Raw genomic sequence first — 18,967 nt, 5'->3', positions numbered from 1 at the left:
AGCCATGACACAAAGTTAGGCAAACTAAACAACCGAAAGCAATATATGTCTTCCTTAGATGTAATGTTAGTTCTGTAATTCAGCGTTGGGTAAAACAACATAATAATCTCCTTCGAATGCTGCTTACTTGGTAACAGAAAAGAGGTTGAAATAAACATACGCACAATCAGCTTTTCCAAATGCCCCGATAATCAAAACTTCTACTTAGCGCATGCTTAATTTCTGCAGATCAGTTTTTGTAACTGTATTACTTAATCCACCTGTTGCTTTGGCCTTATTTAACAGCCTCTTGCACCACCTGCTGGTGAGCGACTGACAGTAGATAGAGATCATGCCTCTGTGCTCTACTGCTATTCCTGCAGCTCCCGGATGTGAAAGGGCGAATTATCTGCCGAATTTTAACCACTGAATTTGTGGAAGCGAATTTGGAAAGTGAAATAAAATGGACCGAAATTTGCCTGTTGAATATTATACATCGTATTTTTTAACCGATTTAATATTTTGGAAGTGAATTCTGGAACGTGAATATGAATTATTGATTTTTTTATTACGAAAATATTTTTAATTGAAATATTCACAGCTTAAACGAACAACTATACTACATTTCAGGACCTAACAATGCAAGCCCTGGAAATACAAGGCATTAAAATGCAAGAACTGTTAATTCAATGCATTATTTTTTCAGATAGTGCTATTCAGCATGCTTTTTTGTTTCAAAGACATAAGTCATTATTTTACTTCCATACAGGTGTTATGACTGGCTACCAGATCTACTGTAGCATGGTATTGATCAACAATTAGTTGTAGCTCAGTAAGTTCAAGGTGAACATGACATTCAGGGAGTGCCCTTGCTTTATGAGTGTTGCTGTATGCCTGGGCATGAATTTAGCTTTATGTGATCCAATTCAGTATATTAAACTCATATTTCTGTCTATTAAAGCCCCATTTAATTGCTCTCTCTTTATGTATATCCGCCTATTGATCAAAGCTGACATGATATTACAAGCAGTTACGTTAGATAGGCATTCAGGGTGTGGAAATTTCAGATTCAATAGGATAATATTGATCCTGAACATCTGAGTTTAAGCGTATGTGTGTGTCTGTGTCTGTGTGTGTGTGTGTGTGTGTGTGAATAAGAGAGAGAGACTATCTCTGTCAGGTCTTTTCTCTCAGCACCTTAATGAAAGTCTGGATATTACGATTCAAGGTTGAATTCATTCGCGTGGAGGACAACGTTCTCCGTGGGCATTTGCAAATGGCACCTGATGAAACAAATTATGAATGTTGATGACCGGGACTTTCACAGCCAGAAAATAGCTCTTTGCAGCTGGTTTCTGTCCAACATTTAGTGTTTGTAGGTAAACAAATAGGTTACACAGTCTTGCTGTTAGGTAAAGTGATCAGTCAGCTGTCAGCTGTGAGGGATAAACCATTTCATATTTAGCATTTCACAACTCCTAGGTGTTTTATGCATGGTGAAGATGTATCGCAAGCTCTCCCTGCATGTCCACTTCATATCTGTATTATTCATAAGGAAATTGTGGGTCATCCGTGGCTGATTTATTGCCTCTCCAGACAGATGGTTAATCAGTTTCTTGGAGAGGATCTTGTTGGATTGCAGGTGTGTGCTTGATGGGAAACAGCATGGATAAATATTTTATTTACTCTCTTTTAAAATGCTAATCTTCACCTGATACTAGCAGCTTTTGGTGGTTAGTTCTCTATAACACATACATGTCTTATGGTACAGTATTAATGATAAATGTTTGGCATGCATAGCAGCCTTGTGTTTTCTTAAAGGGCCGGTTAACCATGTAATTGTATATTTATCTATTAATATTAAATAATTAGAAATAATATAGTATATATGGGACGAAATATACATATAAGAATATAATGAACTTAATTTTTATCAAATATGAGACATTTAGATTTGGAATGAACTTTGAATCTTATTAACAGATAAATAAATGTTAAGCACACAGTCTAACAGCACAGGCTCATGCTATCAGGGACAAATGCTGAGACGGAGCATCTCTTGTAATTAATAAGCAGAAAGCATTCTGAGTTTGGCTGCCGTTGCTCATCTGCACTGTTAGATCACTTCCAGACATATTTCAGTCTGTTTACGTCTCCTTTCCTTTGACTTTTTCATCCCCTCTCTGTCTCTCTCTTTCTCTCTCTCTCTCTCTCTCTCTCTCACACACACACACACACACACACACACACACACACACACACACACACACACACACACACACACACACACACACACACATCTGCTTGCTCTTTTGGTCCTGGATTTGCTATCTTACTCTTCTTTAAAGGCCAAACATAAAATAAAAATGCAATTAAAAACAGTTAATGCTCATATAAACATATCAAGAACTTTCAAATAGCCACGTTATTTTAAGGATTTTGTCCTCAATCAGTATCTTCCTGCCCTCTCTCTCTCTCTGTGACACATTCTCATGTATAAAGCGCAGCCTCCAGCGCACAACATCTACTCAGTGTAATAGGCAGAGACTGGAAGGTGGAGGGGCCAGAGAGGAGAGATACTGAGAGTGAAACAGCAAAACACAGAGAGAGAGAGAAAGAGAGAGAGGGAAGGAAGAGAGAAAGGGGGAGGGAAAAGAGTCTAATGACAGCTAGAGAGGCATTCTGATGGACTCCTCACTTTTACAAGAGCTTTGGACACTGAATGACTAGTTGTGGCTGATTTTATGCACTTTTTGGGTCTTTTTTTTTTTCAATTTGCAGAGAAATGATCTACCGGTCTTTTTCACCGATTTTTTAAAAAGAGGTTTTTTTTAATACAATTTAGATTGTTTGTTTATTAGCTTATTTATTAACTGGAAATCATTTTTGGTTTGGGACATCATCCGACATCAGTAGGACGAGATGAGAGAAGCGTGGAGGGTCTTCTTTCTTCTGCCTGTCTTTCTGCAGCTGGAGTATGGTAAAGTCTGTCCTTCGGTTTAACTTTACAAGTAACTCGCTGCAGTTACAAAATACCCTTGATTTCCTGTTTATGTACTGATGATTATTTAATGTTGGTATACGGTATTAGTATCAATATTAATTATAATTTTTTATTATAATACAATAATAATAATAATAACAATGTTATGTTTTGAATGTAAAAAATATTGTTTGTAATGGAAACAGCTTTTATCCCATTTGTATGGTGTAGATTTAAGCAGCGCTGATGAAACTTGGTTTTTACTCCTCTGACCAGTGTTTTCCACCGGTCCAGCTCGTGCCCATGCGGAAGAAAGACTCCTGCAATCTTTGTTCAGCAACTACAACAAGCTCTCTCGTCCGGTAGCAAACATCTCGGATGTGGTTCTGGTCCACTTTGGCCTGTCCATTGCTCAGCTTATTGATGTGGTGAGTCTCAGTTGCTTTCTATCACAGCAACATCTTCATTTTATCAACCAAAAAAGTTTATGGACAGTGAACGATGTTGTATTTTTATTTCAAAATGTGCAGACATATACTCACTGTATATTTAACCTATCTCTTACTACTCTCTATTGCATGGACATCCTACTTTGCACCATAATAAACCAGGATGAGAAAAATCAGATGATGACCACAAATGTCTGGGTGAAGCAGGTGGGTTTTCATAAAAAAAAATAACAATAAAACGAAAGCCCGTAATTGGGCATTAATGAGATTTTTAATTGGAACTGGGCTCTTGTTGCTTCACTCTCCACCCCTGTCATACCTGCTGGTTGTGAACGGTGATGAGCGCACATGTTTCCCTGCAGGAGTGGAACGATTACAAGCTGCGCTGGAACCCAGAGGAGTATGAGAATGTCACCTCCATCAGGATCCCCTCCGAGATCATCTGGAGACCGGATATTGTGCTCTATAACAAGTGTGTGAAGCTTTTAACAATCCGGAATTCGGCCAAATCCATTTCTACAAATCTATATCCTCAAACACTGTGAACCTCCTGCTGTTCCAGCATTATAATGTGTTCACACTATCCAGACTGCGCTCTGGGTACCTGTTAACTCTTTTCCTCAGGGTGATGCTGTGGATCTTACAGAGGAAATTGGTGCATTATATTTCTAATCTTTAATCCCCCTTTAATCTTAATTCTGTATGTCTTCTGTTCATGTAGTGATAACTAGAAGACATGGGAATTAGGCTGTCCTTCATTATGAAGGCTGATATGAGTACTGATCAGTGCTGCCCTCATAAGAAACCAGGTTCAAGTGAGCGAAATTACAGACGGTTCAGTTAAAGGTGCCTTGTGTATGACTTTTGCACTAAAAGAAGTACTAGGTTTTAAAGAACGTCTTACAATTACTGATCAGAAATGGAGTATAATTGGTTGCTAACAAAGGATAATGTAAGGTAAGGATGTTTTATTTACCTTTTTATTTTAAATAGTGCCAAAAAAACTAGCCAAAACAAACAAACAAAAAAAACACGCTTTTCATTCTTCTCAGGCTCCATGCGGTACGATTCTGAGCCGGTTCTTTTACAGAATCTTTCAAAAAGACTCGTGAAATCAGGAGTCAAGACTGGAATACACTACATGACTTTTTAAATCAGTCATAGTGGAAAACTGGCCTTGTTGCCTTGTTGCTAGAAGATACTTGACAAAGGAAAACAAGGTGTGTTTTAAAATAGGCTGAAAATATCACTGGATGCAATCAAAATCTAAAGTAAAAAAAATCTGAGTCTGTGACCATCATACAATACTCGTTTTTCTATGGAATCTGTCAACTCAAATCTGCAGACTGGCTCTGATTTTCGGCAGCTAGTGTCGACTTATCCAAACTGTAAATTAGGGCAAAAGTCATGTAGTGTATTCCAGCCTTTAGCAGATTGAATCAGTGACGAGGTGTTCTCGAAAATGAGTCAACGAACATCCGTTACTTTTATTGTTGTTTGTCACATGAAACTCAAATTACTTCTCATATTTCAATTGATGTATGGTTTATTAGGATCGGACAATATTTGGCCTATTTGAAAATCTGGAACCTGAGGGAGCAAAAAAAATCTAAATACTGAGAAAATCCCCTTTAAAGTTCTCCAAATTATTTTTTTGCAATGCATATTACTAATCATAAATTACATTTTATATTAAATTATATACTTATGGTAGGAAATAAAAAAATATCTTCATGGAACATGATCTTTACTTAATATCCTAATGATTTTTGGCATGAAAGGAAAATCAACAATTTTGACTTTGAATGTTTTTTTGGCTATTGCTAAAATTATACCCTAGCGACCTAAAACTGGTTTTGTGGTCCAGGGGACGAATATATATTTTTAAAAGTCCTTTTGATCAGCTTTTTAAAAACTGCTATAGTAAATTTCAAATAGCATTATATAATCACCAAACCTTGGAATGGATTGCTTGATTGATAGATAGATAGATAGATAGATAGATAGATAGATAGATAGATAGATAGATAGATAGATAGATAGATAGATAGATAGATAGATAGATAGATAGATAGATAGATAGATAGATAGATAGATAGATAGATAGATAGATAGATAGATAGATAAATCAGTCAATTTTGGCAATATTCATTCAAAAACGGAGGTGTATAAGCTTAGATCACTGAGGCCTACAATGAATCATTTCCAAAATTAAATATACAAAACCTGTGCCAATTGAAAGAAAAAAAGTTGATAAAAAAAAGACTCAATACATTATTTGATAATAATATACAATAACAAAAAATCAATTAGCAATTTTTTTGTAGGCTGGAAATTTTTGACTGGAAACATCACAAGTGTAACAATGTTAATGCAATAACTAGCATTTTCTAGACAAAGCAAATCCTTTCCGGGTCAGAACACAATAGTTAAGAAGTCATTTTTAAGCTTGATATAAACAATGATAGAATTTTTGTTTGAATTGATCTTTACATAAGCTCTGATTGCACATTTCCCTTTGAAGTGAATACAGAAGCATATAGAACCATTATGAACATGATCCAAGATATTCGCTCTATTAGGAATAAAGTTCTGAGAGTTGAGAGGTTAAACACAGTCAAAGACGTCACAGTTTATTGATGGTTTGGCTCACTGTGATGCACTGACACCACTAAAGCTGTCTTTCACATTGCTCCACAGATATTTCATCGCAGGTTCTGTCTGACAGTTTTGTGTTTGATCTGCAGTGCGGACGGAGACTTTGCGGTGACTCACTTGACTAAAGCCCAGGTGTTTTACAATGGCTGGATCAAATGGAAACCTCCTGCCATTTATAAAAGCTCCTGCAGCATAGATGTCACCTTCTTTCCCTTCGACCAGCAAAACTGCAAGATGAAATTTGGCTCATGGACGTACGATCGGGCCAAGATCGACCTGGTCAGCATGGCCAGTGATGTAGACCAGATGGACTACTGGGAAAGCGGAGAGTGGGTCATCATAAACGCTGTTGGCACTTACAACATCAAGAAGTATGAGTGCTGTACGGAAATCTACCCAGATATCACCTACTCCTTCATCATCAGACGTCTTCCTCTGTTCTACACCATCAATCTAATCATCCCCTGCCTGCTTATATCCTGCCTGACCGTGCTGGTCTTCTACCTTCCCTCAGAGTGTGCAGAGAAAATCACGCTGTGCATCTCTGTCCTCCTCTCTCTGACTGTCTTCCTCCTGCTTATCACGGAGATCATCCCCTCAACCTCACTAGTCATCCCACTTATAGGCGAATACCTCCTCTTCACCATGATCTTTGTCACCCTGTCTATCATCATCACCGTTTTTGTGCTCAACGTACACCACCGTTCGTCCCGCACGCACAGCATGCCACACTGGGTGCGTCAGTTTTTCCTTCACCTGGTGCCCCGTTACTTGTTCATGAAACGTCCTCCCGCCTCAGGTAAGAGGAACTGTGGGAAACTGATTGAGATGATGCACAAGCCAATGGCATCACAGTCCATGTTTCTACGGAACAACATTCTGGATATTTCTCCGGAAAGCCCGCTCCCTCATTTGGACAGGGACATGGTTGCCCGGCTGGATCAAATTCAACAGGACTCTTCCCCCAAACCCATGTTTTTCTGCAGTTCTCCCAGCAGCCAGTATTCCATCCTGCAAGAGGAAACTTCACAGACACCGCCGGTCCTCGCTTTTACGTGTGCATACACAAACAGCATCTTTGCCTCAAGCACATCTTCGTTTCCTGATACTATGCTTGGTACTCAGCTACACACTATCCCACAGGAGGTAGCCGGGTGTACAGACTGTGATATCCAAGGCCGGAGTGTTGAGAGCGTCTTCATGGAAGCTAAAGAGAGTGTTCTGGGAGCAGGGAGTTGTCAACACTATCTTACATCTGAAGGGACAAGTTTACAGAAGCTTGATCACGATGAAGCAGGGAGGTGTTCCAGACATAACATGCCCAGCGCTCAGATCTCCAGCTCTAACAGTGACGGCACTACTAATCTGAATGCAGAGCAGCCAGGGAGCAATCTCTCGCAGTCCCTGCTCAAGGCCCTGGAAGGAGTTCAATACATAGCTGACCATCTGAGAGCAGAAGATTCAGACTTTTCGGTAAGTTTTACCAATTAAAAGAGTGCTTTGCCTTCAAATTTTGTCATCATATAATCACTGTTACATCATTCCAAACCCATGTGATTTTCTTTCTTTGGTGGAACATAAATGTTCACACAAGCCCTGCTGATATAACATGTTAATGTTAATGTTGTGCATTAAATTATAGAAAAAATAATGTGTTAAAATTAACACTGTTTCCATCACCCTGTTTTAATGCGCATTTTTAAGTAATGAGTAGCCTATGGAAAGCCCAATTTGGAATTTTCTTTTAATTGCTAATTCGCTCATTTTTAATTTTTTTTATAAATAAAACAAAAACACACAAAAAACAAAAACACACAAAAAATCACTAAGAAAAGTAGGAGAAGCCACGGAATATAATCATTTTTAATATATAATAAATGACTCGCTCTCTAAATAATAAAGGCGGTCGTTGCTTTCATAGGTGGATGCTGCTCTTTGGGAACGCAGTCGTGTAAGACAGTTCTGGGAGGAGATTACAGAAATACTTTGAAAGACTTTGCTCAGGCATTTCAGAAAGACCAAAACAACATTTTAAATGCTGAGTAAATTAAGAGATTTGTTATCCATCACTCATGCAATTCTTGCAATTCTTCAAAATGCAGATAAAAACAGGGTGATGGAAACATAGCTAATGACTAAAACTGGTAACTCATCTTTGTGAACAGTTAATTAAAACAACCAATATATTATTTCAAGAATTATGGCCTTTGATGTTGATATTATATATATATATATATATATATATATATATATTTATTTATTTATCGCTGCTCTTGCTACACTAAAAAACAAAAAAAAACTGAAAACACAGTGGTCTCACAGGAAAGTAGTCATCCCCCAAAAAAATCATTTCTGAGAGAAAAAGATGTGAGTGAAAAATATATCATGATATCTGAAACGAATGAATCTCCTTTTGCCCCACCAGGTGAGGGAAGACTGGAAATATGTTGCCATGGTGATTGATAGAATATTCCTCTGGATGTTTGTGCTGGTGTGCATTCTGGGGACCGTCGGACTGTTCCTCCCACCGTGGCTGGCTGGAATGATCTAGATCCTCATGTAAAGTATCTGAATGGTTTTAAGTGGGTGGGGAATGGCCTTGTCAATCACATCTGACTTCAGTGACCTCATTAAACTTTTGCTGTCATGAAAATTAAGTGATGTTTATGGAGTCAATTCAATGCCACATATACTCGCAAAATAATTGAAGTATTGCAAAATAAAATAAAGTTTTGCAACGAAAGGATTGAGAATAAAAATATTTTTCCAAAAAAAAAAATATATATTGAAAAAGAAAATAAAGTATTGTAAGAAAAAAATATAAAAATATGAATATTTTTGATTTTCAAAATATAAATGAAACAGAGCAAATGCAATGATTTTGCAACATATTTTCCATAGTCATAGCTACTAATTTATTTGCAATGCTGCTTTTATTATGCGTTTCAGTCAAGTTTGAGCTTGCAATTCTGTTTTTTCTCTTTGAGCTTCATGTTTCTGTGCGTCTCACTTTCTGGCATTGTTTTGACATGGGGTGGAGTCAAGGGACTGGGGCATGTACAACAGGCCTGGACATGCCTCCTTGGAAGTAACGTCATCTCCTTGAGATCACATCTGATCATGGCACCGTTATTGAGTAGAGGCATGCAGGTGGATCAATTCCTTTTATTCACTACCATTAAAACATGCATGGTTTCGCTTTATTAACTATACTGTATGTGACCCTGGACCACAAAACCAGTCTTAAAGCGCTAGGGTATATTTTTAGCAATAGCCAAAAAAAAACATTGTATGGGTCAAAATGATCCATTTTTCTTTTATGCATAAAATCATTAGGATATTAAGTAAAGATCATATTCCATTAAGATATTTTGTAAATTTCCTACTGTAAATATATCAAAGAAAATCTCAATTTCGAAAAATTGACACTTAAGACTGCTTTTGTGGTCCAGGGTCACATATGTGTATTAACAGTGTATGCTCAAGAAGTTGCTAACATGAACATCTACTGTTTATTTCTCTCAACCCAGCTAGATTTTTTTTCTAAAAATGTTCTAAGAACATTACCATTGTTCTAACAATGTTTTTAGCGGGTAGTTGTATTTTTGTTCCCAGAATGTTATCTCAAAGGATAGGATAACGTTTTCTAAAAACATTCTAAAAATGTTTATTAATAACATTATAAGAACATCATCCCCTAACATTCTAATTAAGATTTAAGCAGAGGTTTAGATGTTGATGTCTGTTTCAAAGTAATAGTTTGATTTGATGTCACCATAATGGTGGTAAGTGTTGGCTTAATTGTGTAATTTGACACTTGACTTGTCAGTGTTGTTCTTTAGCTGCTGTTATCTTTATTATAGCAAAAACAGCAAGTGGACATGTGCATGATGCTGGTTGCTTGCTGATGAATAAGACATCACCACATGATTACACCCAACCTAATGTATGGTGTTAGTTGTGTATTATTTGTTAAAGTGACTCAATGGGTCAACAGCCTGAGGATCAGCTGAATTTGAAGCATATAATTTCAAGAGTTAAAAAAAAACCTTTGTCACACAAACATCAAGATTCAGTGTATTACTCTCAACAATAGTGACATGCTTCATGCAGCAATGTATTTTGGGCACGTCATACAAAGCTCATCCATGTCACCCAGAATGCATTGTGGCATGAAGCATGTCACCATTGTTGAGATTCATACATTAATTCTTAAGGTCTCTGTGTGGCTAAGCATTCTGCGTTACAAAGAGGTTCATAAAGTAATTTAAAAAGAATAGACAAAAATATGTGGTATTAATCTGCAGGATTCTATGCGTTGCAACACATTTGCTATAGTAACGAACAGTAAAGTAATAGCAAACACTAGTCTGCAGATACAACCAGCTGATCAGATTATTAGACAATGAAATTTTTAACATCAGCAAATAACCCATGCCAACTGATGATTTTTTTTAATGCTTACTGTTTTCACTGTTACAAATAGTTACAGCAATTAAACAAAAAGTAACATTGAAAAGAGACATACTGCCTAAGTACTGATCACCATAATGATGACGTCAAAATAAACTATTATTTTCAATAAACCATCAACACCTCTGTTAATCTCTATAAGAACTTTTTTTACATTTATGACAGAAATAAAGTCAATCTTGTTTATAATAAGTGAAATTGGTAATACTGTTTTTGGAGTTATTTACGCTGGAGTTTGACATCAAACAAAGGTTGGGTTTTCACTTTCAACCAACATTTGACTTCTGAGCCCCCTCTAGTATGATGGGAAGCTTTATAAGAATATTAGAGAATAATGTTGTAACAATGTTATCAATAAACATTTTTAGAATGTTTTTAGAGAATGTTATCCTAACTTTTAAAAGAACATTCTGGGAACTAAAATAAAACTTGCCGCTGAAAACATTCCCAGAACATGAAAAATTGCTAGCTGGGAATGTGCACACAGTGTTATAGCATCAAAATGTGTATTGTTTTGTTTTGTTAAGTAAATGTGTATTAACGCTGTTTGTTTCAAATCTGTTAACTTGTGGGAGGACGCCAGCGCACAGAAACATTCTTTGTTTATATTCGTTCAAAGTCACTGCAATGTAATTAACTTGATAAACATTAAAATGACTCAAGCTTAATTTTTTTAATCTTACAGTGACAGTAATTTCTTAATTTATGTCGGGAGTTATGTAAATGAAAAAATACATCAATACCTTTTTGTTTGTAAAATGTCTTTTTCTCGCACTACTTCATTTTCTTTTGCAATTATTTATGTTTATTTGCAAAAAGCACATTTATTTTTTCTCAATACTTTAATTTGCAAAACTTTATTTTCTTTTGCAATACTTCAATACTACTACTACAATACTGCAATACTTATTTTGCAATTATTTGTGGCCCGGACTTAACTCCATAGGATGTTTAATGTCAGTGCTTTTCAGTGCAACAGGAAGTTGATAGTGGGATTCTCTGCACATGAAGGACTGTTTTGTGTTAAATGCAAGTCAATAAAAAATTTAATGCAACAAAAAAGAAACTACTGTGATCATTTACTCACCCTCATGTCTTTCAAAATCAATGATTTTATTTCTTCTGTGGAATATAAGGAGAAACTTGGAATAGTTCTAATCACTCTTTTCCATTCAGGTGAAGCTTTCAGAGTTCAATGGATAGTTCACCTAAAAATTAAAATTCTGTCATCATTTACTCATCTTCAAGTTGTTTCTAAACCCAGCAGAATTTATTTCTTCTGCTGTACACAAAAGAAAATATTTTGAATAATGTGGGTAACTAAACCATTTCTGGTCCCCATTGACTTCCAACGTATTTTTCTCATAATATGGAGGTCACTGGGACCAGCAACTGTTTGTTTGTACACATTCTTCAAAATATCTTTTTGGAAGAAACTCATAAAGAATCTCACACTCTCAGAAAAAAGGTACAATAGCTGTCACTAGGGTGGTACCTTTTCAAAAAGGTACACTTTTGTAACTTTTAGGTACTAAAATGTACACTTTAGGTACTTATATGTATATAGGTACAAATGTGTACTCTTTAGGTACAAAGATGTGCTCTTAAGTACTGTACATTTTCGGAAAACTAAACCCACTGATATAAAACACAGAAATCAACATAAAGAATACATCTAGCTTAATGGTTTACACTGGAACAGATTTCAATTATTTAATTAATTGTTTTCCCCTATTTTGGGCATTGCATCACAGCACATGGATTGAATTGTGTGAGAATAACTTACAGGAGATTTCAGCTGTGAAACATAACATAGATGACAGCAGATAAAATTGTGCCATAGTTTGTTCAAGTCTGTCGTGAATGTGATATGAATTCATAAAGATCATTCCCAAGGTCTGCTTGTATTTCAGCGGTTCAGCTTTCCAAACACTGAATATATCAGACTGTAGACGCCAAAAGAAGCAGGTCCTTCTTAACTTGTGAAATTGTACTGAAACTATTTATGTCCATATTTTGGAAACAGCTTTTAACAAATACTTTTTGACAAAAAATAGTGTCAAAGGTTGCAAGATAATTTTTTTAAATAAACTAAATTAACTTGCAGGGGCTATTTATAACAGGAAGAATGACTATTTAAAATGCGAAAATGATCATTACTTAATTTCAGATGATTTAGTAACGTAATGTTAAGATGTTCGTTGAAAAGCCATATGGAGGAGTGATGAAACCTCTTCAAAAGACAAAAAATGAGTCCATAAATAAAAAATGAAAACCACATGAGATTTGTTTTAAATTGTCTTTCAAGTACTTTGTGGAGGATTTAAGTTTTTGCCATTAAATGCTGACATTTCCCAATGAAAGGTTTAGCAAGACATGTTACGTTATCGTTCCTGAGGAAAACCGAAATAGCTGTCAAGGAAAATCTGCTCTAATTCCCCTCTCTCCTCTCAGGTGGTGGATGAGTTGACCTACAAGAGAAGAGGTCACAGGTTGAGTTAAATCAGTGCCTTGGGACAGATGGAAAGCTCAGAGCGAACCAGTGCTGCCGTCCTCTTCAAGAGCATCACCAATATTGGATTTCACCATCCACACCATAATGAAAGCTGTCAAACAACTGAGATAGGCTGCCACTTTAAAACATGCACTAACTGTAATTCCTTTATCTGTTGGGTATTTCTTTGGAAAGAAATACTGGTTCAGTCGACATATTCATCATAAGTTCTCTGTAAAATGTTCGATACCCATGCATTTTTATATACCGCTCCAGTATACCATTCCAAAGAAGATTTATAAAGAAAAGTTGGTTGGATGAATTAAACCAAAACCAAAATGCATGGGCTGTTCATCCTGCTTTGGTTCATACATATTTAAACAAATGTCCACTGGCCAAATATAAGTGATCTGCAGAAAAAGCCACAGTATTTGATATTAAATTTCATTAATAATGATCATTATTATGTTTAGATTCTCAGAAACCTGAATGTTCAGGTATGTGGTAGTGCATAGAGAAGCATCTCTTAGTGCTGTGGTGCTCTGAATGTTCTTACTTATAAATACATTAATGCATTTTCTAGATGATATTAGATTTGATTCTAGGGGATCACTACCTTTTACCCCGGCTGGACTGGATAATCTGCAATTTCAAGAAGGAAATCCCCTTTGCCCTGCTGTAAGACCATTCTGCTCGCCCCGTATCATGTTTTGGATAATGGTGTGCTGGTGTCTGACTTTTATCTTGGTCAACCAGATTCAATGGTTACTGTATAGGAACAGTTAACCTAAAAATTACAATTAGTTGAAAATTTACTCAGACCATCTAAAACGTAGATGAGTTTGTTTCTTCATCAGAACAGATTTGGAGAAATGTAGCATTTCATCACTTTCTCACCAATGGATGCTCTGCAGTGAATGGGTGCAATGAATGCTCCTGAAGGATGGAGCAGTGCCAAATGTTTATGATCCAGCTACTCCTCCAGAAGAAATATCACGCATTAGTTTACCAAATTGCCTTTCTGAATGACCTTCTTGACACTCTGTAAGGCTAACGTAGCTAAAGCTACAATTGTCTGTCTTTTTTAACTGACGCTGACGTGCTACCAGAATAATCTTTAATAGGAAAGTGGGAGTTAAAATTGCATATGAAAGCAATGTGAAGTCGACTGGTGGAATTAGTTGAGCTCATAATCACAAGTGGGGCTTATAAGGTTTGTAATAGCATGCGATGGCACCATGAGTCTTTGTAATTCAGTAAGTGCATTTTTTATGCACAGTACAATCAAATGACTGACTTTTAAACCAAGTGCGTTTTCTGAAAAGATAACAGGCTTGTATTAATAGTGAAGTGTTTATTTGCAAAGGCTAGCACCAGTATTGCAGGAGCATGAGCTCTTGAAGCTCCGCCCTCTTTCGCGGAGCACCAGCTTATTTGCATTTAAAGGGGAAGACACAGAAATTATGCGTTTTGGCTCTACCCTTGAATTGGCAAGTTTAACAAGCTATACAAAAATGATCTGTATTTTGAGTTAAAACTACACATACACACTCTGGGGACATCAGAGACTTATTTTACATCTTGTGAAAAGGGGCATAATAGGTCCCCTTTAAATTATTTAGAAATATTTTCAGCTTTTCCTTAAAGTTTGTCCATTCACAGAGAGATTGGAGTGACACTAATCAAATAACACATAGCATCCGAATATTTGTTATTCTGTATGCCAGATCACATGCATTTATCAGCATAAAAAAAGGAGAGCCTGTCAGACTGTAGTGTCTGCAGAAGGACAAAGTGCTAGGTCAGTGTGAAAAAAGAGGGCAGCGGTTTATTATTTTCTCCCATTCACAGGTAAGACTGTGATCATTTCGAATTCAGTCATCTTCTGCTCCTGAGCCTTCAGCTTGCAAACACAGCAGAATCCCAAAGGACAGAAAAGAGGCAGAACTACTCATTCTCTAGTGTGAAAAGGAACAGCAGACGGAAGAGGAACTGGAAGAAATAATGAGAGAGCTATAAAGAGGTGGGGAAAAAGAGGAGCGGTGTAATGAAGGAGGTGAAATTCTGCCTTCTATTCAATCTGCTTAGGGACTCAGAGAGCAACAGGATTCCTCTCTCCACCTGAGCGACCCAGAAGAGCTGAATGTTCATGGAGCATCTGGTGTTGTTCCGCTCCTGGAGGCGTCTGAGCAGGAAAAGGCAGCTGGTGCTTTATCACTAAGTTTAAGTCACGGAGTTCTAATCATTCTAATAATCACACACCAATAATTGAATGGTTTATTTGTGTTTATCTGCACAAGAGAAAAAAAAAATCACAACAAGTACTGTATGTAACATTATTTGTTCTTAACGTTGTTGTAATGTTAATGAATTTGGAGGATTCTAAATTAGCAAAAAACTAATTACCAAAACCATATAAGGGCTTTCCGGACCACCTTTAGTTTCCCAGCTAACAGGTGACCATTCTCAGAAATTTGGTTAATGTTCTGGCAAGGTTGTTTCAAACCTTGCACAAATTTTGAGAGAACCAAAGTTTGCAGAATTATGGAATGGAATGTTCCCTTCAAGTCTTTGTGAACCAGATGTTACGACTTACTTCAGTTAGTGAAAGAAACTGCCAATGCAAAGCTTTAAAGGTGCATTCACAGGGCTCAACGTTAAGAATTTTTTCGACCTTCCCAGTTAGGACATAGTTAAACTTTTTACTTGCCCTGCCAACATTTTCACTGGCCCTGCCCACCCACAAAAAAAAAAAAAAAAAAAAGCTTGAGCTAAATAAGCTGGTTTGACACCAACATGTTAGAAATTCTTGATTTTTTTGATTTCTCAATTTTGATAGCACAGCAAAAACTACAAGCCATCATCGAGCCTCAAGTCATTATTAAAGACAAGTGAAGAGTCAATAAATTAAGTATTAATAAACAAATTACAAGCATTAACACAAATAAATAGAACAAACAGACAAATAAAACTTATTTACGGTTGTTAGGTTTGTAGGTTGTTCAGGTACAGAAATTGAATAATTAAATATAAAATAATAAATTGAATACAGATTAATCCTTGTTAAAGCTGAAAAAGGGTTATTCATAATCAGTGGCAGCTCGTCAGGGGAGGCACAGTTTCCCCCAAATTTTTTGGTGAAAATGGGTGGGGTACTATTTAATGTCAATAAAATTCACAGTTCATTTTAGTTCATGTCTCAGAATGTGTATTTTTTGTTTGTAATTTCATAGCTGTAATACCATAACATATTTTCTATCGTGAATGTGCTGAATCTGCTGATGTAATTACAACCTCTATGTGATAGAGAAGGGGAGGGGAGGCCTAGGGAGGGTTGAGCTCTTGTGCCTTTGTTGATAAAAAAAATTAGCCAATCAGCATCGAGTGTTCACTTTTAACGCTGAGAATTGTTGAGAAAAGAAACCTTGTAGGGGAGGCTAGACTCCCTTCTGGTATATCAACCAATCATCATAGAGACATAAATTATGTGATATCATTTTGAATGTTTCCTGCTGCGCTGATAATGTACCAAGGACTTATGAAGAGTAGCGATATTGAAAATGTACCAATCTGTCATTTAAACCATATATATGCAAATTAAAAATAAATGGAAACCACGCCTAAGCTGGGCAAGGCTACAGTAGTCAGCTTAATTAAATAACACAACAGGCAGCTCTGTTTTAACACAGACTTTTAAGAAGGGATGTATTTTTGCTTCAAGTGATTAAGTGAAATTATATTATCTTGTTGTATGTGTGTTGTTTTCTTTATGTTTTCTGACTAAAAAGAGTGGGTCCGAGAGCTGTGGGAATGGAGCAATGCCGGTGGAGTGAGAGTGATAATGAATAACATCTGCAACACTCATCGGTCTTGAATCCCACGGAGGAGCTCCGGAAGGATAAAAGGGGGAGTTATGGCAGTGAAGGACGAGAGAGGACCAGGCCTGGATTTTATTTTGGGTTTTGTTTCTGTTTGTGCACAGCAGTCGTGCTAAAGTTTTATTTAAATGTTCGCCAGTTCCCCACTCCTTCTTCCCGACTTACAACAGTATTACAAAGTGGTTAAGCAAATAAAAATAATAATCGGCAGGGATCCCCAAACCAATTAAACTCTATTTTAAAACCCACGAGCCTCCACTGTTCAAAATTTCTATCTTTTTTTTAAATTGGATTAACATTAAAAGGGGGGTCTTATACTATTTAATGCAATCTGAGTTATTTACACTGTTAAAAGAGTTGGATTCTCATGCTAAACATGGCCACAGTTTCAAAAATCGAGTTGGGCGTATGATGGAGTATTTCTATTTCAGAAGGTTTTTATCAAACATGGTCCTTCATAACATCATAAGGGGCAGGATTCCTTTTAATGGGCACTTCTCCTGAAACTCACACATCAACTTAAGCTTTGCTAATGTGTTTGTTTGTTCCCGTCATTATGGTGATGAATGTTTTATAAACGAGGCCTAGTTCGACACTGGATTTGCACATTGTGGTCCCAGCAATAAAATATATTGTTTATAAATCAGAAATGCAGGTGTGATTAAAACTACATCAAATTTCTGTGTTTTGTTGTAAGTGTTCATGACTCTTTAGCTCCGTCCACGACAGGCCTCAAGGAGATCGACGGTTTTCAGAAAGAATCGTAAAGCTGTATACTTCTTTTATAAACCTGATGAAACTAAAGATTCTTTGGAGATATAAAGGTTGCAATATTACTATATAAATACTCAAGATTAATATAAGATTGACAGAAACTGTGTTGTGCTATGTCCCCTTTAAGGACACTGAAAGCAGCTAGTAAATGAGGCGCAGTTACTTTAGAAGAAAATGCATGGATCCAATATAATGATACACATCAGGTAGCTTTCTCAACTCTTTACATTCACTTAAGACATAACTTACTGTTTTTGACTTTGTGTATATTTGTTCACTCAACACAAGAAAACGCGAAAGAAAACTTAATTCTGTTCGCTCGTGGTCTGGGGAAGTCTCTGTGTGCACATAAATTCTTGAGTTCTTTCCCATCATCTTGAGCTTGAACGTTTTAAAACTGCTTGAATATTCAAATCGGCAAGGTGTATTTGTCCATATTGCGCAAAAAGACAGACACAAAAAAAAACTTAATTCTGTATTTGCACACTGTCTAAGACGTGGCTCTCTGTGTGAACCCTGTTTTTTTTGTTGTACTTCTTGCTCTTGAATGCTTTAAAATCAATTGAATGTTTAAATTGGCAAGGCTTAAAAACACATTCAAATGATAAACATTCGTAATGGATTTATCGTTGACACCTACAATTCTGTCCAATTATGTCCCGAGCATCTTTCATTCTGGCCATTGGGCAGTCTTTATTGCTCAAGTCCTGATTTGGTAATATTTATGTTTCACTGGCAGATATGGTCATATTGAACGTGTACTGACATCTAGTGGTGTGGATGAAGCATCACAAAACATTTCCAGTTGTTATCAGCTGACATTATCAAATAAAAGTCACAAATCTCACCTGGACATGCAATAAGCAAAGACATCTGACCAGGTTAGAATGTGTACATGCATAAATGAGATTTGAGAGCTACAGCCGCAGATGTAAAATATCACTTCTTTCTTTTTTCTTTTGATTATGGGGTGAAATATGACATGGACATGTTCTTGACAGGCTTCATGAGCTCCACCCACACAGATCTGTAAGGTATGAGGTAGGAGGAAGCTGATCCAGAGGCTGTTATGAACATAAGCATCAAAGCCTTCAACTAAACTCTACGTACATCCCCAAAAGTCAGCAACCTTGGTGTGAGCCAATGTTTATATATATATATATATATATATATATATAAATATATATATATATATTTTTATTATTTTTTTATTTTTTTTATTTACATATAAACACACACACACACACACACACACATGCACTGTTCATGTCATAGGGGC

The 18,967-nt window shown here is 36.5% G+C and overlaps 1 protein-coding gene across 1 annotated transcript; it reads left to right on the top strand.

Moving 5' to 3' along the window:
- The first annotated feature begins 2,795 nt into the window (after positions 1 to 2,795).
- Positions 2,796 to 8,801, top strand: chrna4b (cholinergic receptor, nicotinic, alpha 4b). Its single transcript, XM_059529163.1, has 6 exons — positions 2,796 to 2,959; positions 3,239 to 3,390; positions 3,574 to 3,618; positions 3,774 to 3,883; positions 6,159 to 7,542; positions 8,495 to 8,801. The coding sequence occupies exons 1-6, from the start codon at positions 2,902 to 2,904 to the stop codon at positions 8,618 to 8,620; spliced, it is 1,875 nt and encodes a 624-aa protein (XP_059385146.1). The 5' UTR covers positions 2,796 to 2,901; the 3' UTR covers positions 8,621 to 8,801.
- The last annotated feature ends 10,166 nt before the right edge of the window (positions 8,802 to 18,967 follow it).

This window comes from Carassius carassius, chromosome 38 (genome assembly GCF_963082965.1).
Source record: "Carassius carassius chromosome 38, fCarCar2.1, whole genome shotgun sequence".
NCBI lineage: Eukaryota > Metazoa > Chordata > Actinopteri > Cypriniformes > Cyprinidae > Carassius > Carassius carassius.
Note: the sequence above shows the minus strand (reverse complement) of the source record. Positions and strands in the feature narration are given on the sequence as shown.